Below are 7,829 nucleotides of genomic sequence, written 5' to 3'. Positions count from 1 at the left end.
TTTTGCCACCAAGTACTAAGTCATGTTTTGCAGAGGGGTTAAATACTTATTTCCCTCATTAAAATGGAAATAATTTTATTACATTTTTTTTTATAACATTTTTGACATGCGTTTTTCTTTTTTTTCTTTTTTATTCTGTCTCTCACTGTTCATATAAACCTACCATTAAAATGATAGACTGATAATTTCTTTGTACGTGGGCAAACGTACAAAATCAGCAGGGGATCAAATACTTTTCCCCCCCACTGTACATATATTAACTAGCAGAAGTAAGAGCAGAGGAAAACAGTAAATAGACAGAACAAGAGGAAAAAGCATAAAATGAAATAGGCGAGACTTGTCCTAATAATAAACAGCATATTGTGTACAGGAAGAAGGAAAATCGACTACTTGAAGCATGCGATGCATAACGTAAGGGCGTGGAAATACCATGCCAAGAGTGTTCTCTTTCTAGTGAATATTCAAATATAAACAAAAACAAAAACAAAAAATGGATTGGTGTACACCTAATGTCTCATCAGAATGGACAGTAATTCAATACTATGGTAATAATGTAAACAATGTGGAAATGAATTTGCCTGTACCCAGATCTGTTTGTGGCATCTTGTTAACTCATGTTCATGCCAAACATATTGGCACCCAGAAGTGAATGGGATTCATGGAAAGAAAAAGCAGGTTCGTTTTCAACTGGCCCTCATACTCCGGGAATGTCAGTGTGAACTATCAACTATCAGTACTTATCTATCTAATGTGTGTACATTGTACAGGTAGGCACATACATATAGATTTGAGGAAAGTCCATACAAGTGAATGACATAGGATGAGTCCCACATGGCACCCTATTCCCTATATAGCGCACTACTTTTAAACAAGAGTGCCCTGGTAAAAAGTAATGCACTATAAAGGGAATAGGGTGACATTTGCCTTGCAGGCATGAACTATGACACTTGACCTTACGTACGTGTGTTTTGTTGGTGGTGAAATGGTGCTTCATTTATTTAAACAGCCCAGGACCTCTGCTGATATATGTAACATGTATACAAAAAGGTATTTTTCAGGATTGTTTAGATCCGTTTCAATGCAATAACACGCTTTATTTAACAGGTCTCCAACTCATGAAGCAACAAAAAAAATCCCCTCACCTGTTGTACAATAAAAAATCCAAGTTGCAATGGAGTTTCAAGACTGCAAAGTCCCTCTCCATCTGCATCAATAGGATTCACGTACCTATTATTCACATATCTATTATAACACATACTCTGTACATATTCACATACACACATCGTTTGGTGTGTATTCTCCAATCACCGATGTCAAACTGATGAAATTAAGTTGTGTAAAGTACCTTTCACTTTGTTTTAATACTAATGTAAAGATAATAAAACTGGAAGAATTGAAATAAACTCAAGTCTTTGAGAAATGTGTAGATTTGTCCTTGCTGAATCGCTACCAAATTGTTCTTATGCATGACAAATGTGCGTGGTCGTCATATTATTATGCCCTTCCCTTCCCACACCGAGATCAATCACAAAAACATGAGATCCCTCTCAGAAGTACATCGGCAGTAAGTCCAACGTTCCTATATCATCACAAATCCCATAAAATTCCCTCTGTAATGCTGCCCTAGGGTAGTATTCTGACTTGAGATCTGCAAGCTTAACTCGGCTTTTCACGCAAGTTTCCCATTGATGTCATTGAATGATTTACGTGGAAATCCAAGTTACTTGGGCTTATCTCAACTCTGAATCGTTACCATTAGTAACCAGATGTATCCTATGCACAGCAGACATATAATGAAGGACGCATAGATTGGGGTGGTAGTTGGGTCTAGGCTTAATCAGACTTATCCTTTTTCTTTGGTGTAACTTTACTGGCTACTGCGGACCCTACCGCTCCAACTCCTCCCGTCACCACGGAAACGCCGCCTTTGACTAATCCCACGCCGGCGGCCGGCACGCTGGTCACCACCGTCTTGGTGATGTCATAGCTCTTACAGCCCACCCAGGCCACGCCTCCCCATGTCGCGCCGACCGCCCCTCTGGTCATGTTGAAGAGACCGCCGGTCACCCTCCAGATGACCCCCGCCTCGGTCTTAGGGTGGTCCTTCTCTCCATCTGCAGGGGGGAGGGTTGGGAGAGAGGGGGGAGAGAGAAAGAGAGAAAAAAAATTACATTATTTATAGATTCCTAGTTTGTGTCTAGGTGCCTGAAAGAAAGTACCAGGTGAAACCTTTCCATTAGTCTTCTTCAGGGGTGTTCTATGGCTGTAGATGTTAGAGGAAAACAAAGCAGGTGACCTTTCCAGTCCCTCAGAGGAACAACAAGGACCACCATACGCCAATCCATCATCCTACATTTCCCACGTCACCCTATTATACATAGTCGACTACTTTTGACCAGGCCCCAAAAAGGATCTGGTCAAAAGGAAAGCACTCGGAAAGCACCACTTACTTACATAAGGAGAATGTTGAATTGGTGTTTGACTGTATCACTCATTATTGTAAATAGTTATTGTCTGACCTAAAGCCTCAGGTCCGCAAATAAGGTCTATTACATGGCCTGACTGATACAAAGCTGATGATGGGGACTTGTGTGGACTAAGAGTTCACTTTAAAATCGCTCATATTGTATTCATTTCCTAATTCACATACAGTTGAAGTCGGAAGTTTACATACACCTTAGCCAAATACATTTAAATTCAGTTTTTCACAATTTAATCATAGTAAAAATTCCCTGTCTTAGGTCAATTAGGATCACCACTTAATTTTAAGAATGTGAAATGTCAGAATAATAATAGAGAGAATGATTTATTTCAGCTTTTATTTATTTCATCACATTCCCTGTGGGTCAGAAGTTTACATACACTCAATTAGTATTTGTTAGCATTTCCTTTAAATTGTTTAACTTGGGTCAAACATTTCAGGTAGCCTTCCACAATAAGTTGGGGGAATTTTGGCCCATTCCTCCTGACAGAGCTGGTGTAACTGAGTCAGGTTTGTAGGCCTCCTTGCTCGCACACGCGTTTTCAGTTCTGCCCACAAATGTTCTATGTGATTGAGGTCAGGGCTTTGTCATGGCCACTCCAATACCTTGACTTTGTTGTCCTTAAGCCATTTTGCCACAACTTTGGAAGTATGCTTGGGGTCATTGTCCATCTGGAAGACCCATTTGCGACCAAGCTTTAACTTCCTGACTGATGTCTTGAGATGTTGCTTCAATATATCCACATCATTTTCCTACCTCATGATGCCATCTATTTTGTGAAGTGCACCAGTCTGTCCTGCAGCAAAGCACACCCACAACATGATGCTGCCTCCCCCGTGCTTCACGGTTGGGATGATGTTCTTCGGCTTGCAAACATCCCCCTTTTTCCTCCAAACATAACGATGGCCAAACAGTTCTATTTTTATTTCATCAGACCAGAGGACATTTCTCCAAAAAGTACGATCTTTGTCCCCATGTGCAGTTGCAAATCGTAGTCTGGCTTTTTTTATGCCGGTTTTGGAGAAGTGGCTTCTTCCTTGCTGAGCGGCCTTTCAGGTTATGTCGATATAGGACTCGTTTTGCTGTGGATATAGATACTTTTGTACCTGTTTCCTCCAGCATCTTCACAAGGTCCTTTGCTGTTGTTCTGGGATTGATTTGCCCTTTTCGCACCAAAGTATGTTCATCTCTAGGAGACAGAAGGCATCTCCTTCCTGAGCGGTATGACGGCTGCATGGTCCCATGGTGTTTATACTTTTGTGCTATTGTTTGTACAGATGAACGTGGTACCTTCAGGCGTTTGGAAATTGCTCCCAAGTATGAACCAGACTTGTGGAGGTCTACAATTTTATTTCTCAGATAGGTAGGCCCTGAAATACATCCACAGGTACACCTCCAATTGACTCAAATGATGTCAATTAGCCTAATCAGAAGCTTCTAAAGCCATGACATAATTTTATGGAATTTTCCAAGCTGTTTAAAGGCACAGTCAACTTAGTGTATGTAAACTTCTGACCGACTAGAATTGTAATGCAGTGAATTATAAGTGAAATAATCTGTCTGTCAACAATTGTTGGAAAAATGACTTGTGTCATGCACAAAGTAGATGTCCTAACCGACTTGCCAAAACTATAGTTTGTTAACAAGAAATTTGTGGAGTGGTTGAAAAAACGTCCGACTTCAACTGTACACTAAAAGTATGTGGACACACCTTTAAATAAAACTGCCTCCGGAAGCAACGTTAGCACAATAACTGTTCGTCGGGAGCTTCATGAAATCAGTTTCCATGGCCGAGCAGCCGCACACATGCCTAAGATCACCATGCGCAATGCCAAGCGTCAGCTGCAGTGGTGTAAAGCTCGCTGCCATTTGACTCTGGAGCAGTGGAAACGTGTTCTCTGAAGTGATGAATCACACTTCATTTACATTTACATTTTAGTCATTTAGCAGACGCTCTTATCCAGAGCGACTTACAGTAGTGAATGCATACATTTCATAAATTTTTTTTCTTCCTGTGCTGGCCCCCCGTGGGAATCGAACCCACAACCCTGGTGTTGCAAACACCATGCTCTACCAACTGAGCGACAGGGAAGGCTTCACCATCTGGCAGCCTGACGGACGAATCTGGGTTTAGCAGATGCCAGGAGAACGCTATCTGCTCCAATGCATAGTGCCAACTGTAAAGTTTGGAGGAGGAGGAATAATGGTCTGCGGCTGTTTTTCATGGTTCAGGCTAGGCCCCTTAGTTCCAGTGAAGGGAAATCTTAACGCTAAAGCATACAATGACATTCTAGACGATTCTGTGCTTCCAACTTTGTGGCAACAGTTTGGAGAAGGCCCTTTCCTGTTTCAGCATGACAATGCTCCCATGCACAAAGCGAGGTCCATAAAGAAATGGTGTGGAAGAACTTGACTGGCCTGCAGAAAGCACTGACCTGAATTGGAACGCCGACTGCGAGCCAGGCCTAATCGCCCAACATCAGTGCCCGACCTCACTAATGCTCGTGGCTGAATGGAAGGAAGTCCCTGCAGCAATGCTCCAACATCTAGTGGAAAGTCTTCCCAGAAGAGTGGAGGCTGTAATAGCAGCAAAGGGGGGACCAACTCCATATTAATGCCCATGATTTTGGAATGAGACATTCGACGAGCAGGTGTCCACATACTTTTGGCTTATGTAGTGTACATTACAATATACAGGTAACTGCCAAAATAAAGGAAACACCAACATAAAGTCTCTTAAAAAGGATTTGGGCCACCACGAGCTCCCAGAACAACTTAATTGTGCCTTGGCATAGATTCTACAAGTGTCTGGAGGGATGTGACATCATTCTTTCCAAGAAATTCCATAATTTGGTGTTTTGTTGATGGTGGTGGAAAACGCTGTCTCCGGCGCCACTACTGCATCTCCCATAAGTGTTCAATTGGGTTAAGATCTTGTTGCACGCACACACACACACAGAGAACAAAAATATAAACGCAACATGTAAAGTGTTGGTCCAATGTTTCATTATCCCAGAAATGTTCCATACGCTCAAAAAACGTATTTCTCTCAAATGTTGTGCACAAATGTTTTAACATCCCTGTGAGCATTTCTCCTTTGCCAAGACAATTAATCCACCTGAACGGTGTGGCATGTCAAGAAGCTGATTAAACAGCATGATCATTAGACAGGTGCACCTTGTGCTGGCTCCCCAGTGGGTGGGCCAATGCCCTCCCACTGCGCCCCTTCCCAGTCATGTGAAATCCATAGATTAGGGCCTAATGAATTTCAATTGACTGATTTCCTTATATCATCTGTAACTTACTAAAATTGTTGAAATTGTTGCATGTTGCGTATACATTTTTGTTCAGTATATATAAAAAAGACAAGTCCTGAACACTTGTACTTGACTCCCCCCCTTTTAGCTCTGACTTTTCTGATAGCTACTTTACTTCGGAAAAGTGTACTCACTATGCCTGTGATATGTGGTCGTCCCACCTAGCTATCTTAAGATAAATGCACTAACTGTCATTCTGGATAAGAGCATCTGCTAAAATGTAAAATGTAAAACATGTACGTATCGTGACAATCGTATTGTGAGGTCCCTAAATACAACTATATAAACTTTATTGAAGCTGTCACGCACACAAGCCTTTTGGTATAAAAAAGCTTATTAGTGGAAACTTGGCTTTACAGCTTGGGGAAAATAAAGGCACCTATAAAATGGGTAATGGTGTTTATGGTCTATGTAAGGTCTGTGGCTGTAGTGAATCACAATGCATGTCCATGGTTGTTGCCACTGCTTACAGACGACTGAGTCATAGGCTAAGGCTTTAAAATGTGCCATAAAATATGGACAGAAAAAGGTTTTAAAAGTAACTTCATAGGAGAGAGAGAGAGAGAGAGAAAATATGCTTTGGCAATATGTACATTTTAACGTCATGCCAATAATCAATTGAAATTGGGGGAAAAGTGTACCATGCTAATTAATGTCTCCAGTGTTTAGTGAAGTCACATTAATTTGCTGATTAATACGTCTCCATTTTTGGGTAAATCCAGCCCATTGACTTCATTGTACAGTAAAAAAGGCCTTTGCAGCCCATCACCTACTTCCTAGCACAGATATAATGTACCACTTCACCCTGGGTGATAAAGTACCCGCTATCACGTCCTTGCATGATTTGACACAGTGATGTATATTCTCCCGTCTCAATCCAAGCATAACATTGAGGTGACAGCACTGTATGTCTTTCAGCCCCCTTTCCCCTCCCACACCCTTTCGCTTGACAAACATGAATTCCCTAATGTCGTAGCTAGCGAGGAGTGAGTGGTGAGCTTTTCATGTCATCCTTTTTACACTGACAACATGTCTTTATAGAAGGATTAGCCATCCTGCTCCTCAAGGGCCACCACTAGGCTATCAGACCCACCACTATCTAACTGAGAACATGTACATTATACATGCAGGAGCCTTCACTTTTCTGCTAAAAAGCTGTATAGGCCAAACAGGCCCCTGTTAAACTGTTGTAACAGTAAAATAAAGAAAGTGAAGTAGCCTAATAGTAATCTCCAATTGGCTTACTGTTCAATAGCTACCTGGAATACTATTCAACAGTTAATAAACCACATTTCCAGAAGCTTCCCATCTGCATTAGGTACAGATATAAAACCAACTGCGTATTAATATGTAGGCACGCCAACAAATTCTGTCTCTTTCCCAGGCTGTGCCAAGTGTGTTGGCAGAGCCGTTACCCTGTGCTATTTATAGACATCTTCATCTGTGGCTGAAAGAAGCATATCCATGCACCCCCTCCTATACACACTGTCATTATCTTCACCACGTCAACCTGCACCTCTGAATAGTGGAAGGTCTGTAATATCCCTTCATTCACATGGCCCTAGTCAAAAGTTGTGCACTACTATATAGGGAACAGAGTGTCATTTGGAATGTGTGCCCTAGATCTCTGTATGCTGTCTATCCTCAAACATAGAGGCTTCTCATTAACAATAATGGAGGCCAAGACACACTAACACCAACTGTCACTAACGCTCGGTGTTATCACATCCCTGAGGGGTGAGCTATAGTAGAATGTCACAACCTTACACTTCCTAAGCAACACCCTAACGTTCTACATCATTAAGAGTAGGCCTACCAGGAATTCTGCCTGGGTATGAACTCTCTGGAGATGTGCAGTGCCTTCAGAAAATATTCAGGACCTCTACATCTTTTGTCACACATTTTGTTACGTTACAGCCTTATTCAAAAATGGATTAAATACACACAATACACCAGAATGACAAAGCGAAAATAGTAAAAAAACAAAACAAAAAAAAAAACATCCTAATTTACACAGAAAAACAGAAAA

The 7,829-nt window shown here is 41.5% G+C and overlaps 1 protein-coding gene across 1 annotated transcript in view; it reads right to left on the bottom strand.

Moving 5' to 3' along the window:
• Positions 1 to 1,069: 1,069 nt before the first annotated feature.
• The window catches only part of zgc:101566 (Transmembrane protein 263-B-like), a 47,992-nt gene continuing 41,232 nt past the window's right edge, over positions 1,070 to 7,829 (bottom strand). The window contains exon 3 of the mRNA XM_014147801.2: positions 1,070 to 2,114. Coding sequence (XP_014003276.1) covers positions 1,834 to 2,114 — 281 coding nt within the window. The 3' untranslated portion in view covers positions 1,070 to 1,833. The remainder of the gene's footprint in view (positions 2,115 to 7,829) is intronic.

The sequence above is a fragment of the Salmo salar genome, chromosome ssa16, assembly GCF_905237065.1.
Source record: "Salmo salar chromosome ssa16, Ssal_v3.1, whole genome shotgun sequence".
Taxonomy (NCBI): Eukaryota; Metazoa; Chordata; class Actinopteri; order Salmoniformes; family Salmonidae; genus Salmo; species Salmo salar.
This window is presented reverse-complemented; position numbering and strand designations above follow the sequence as displayed.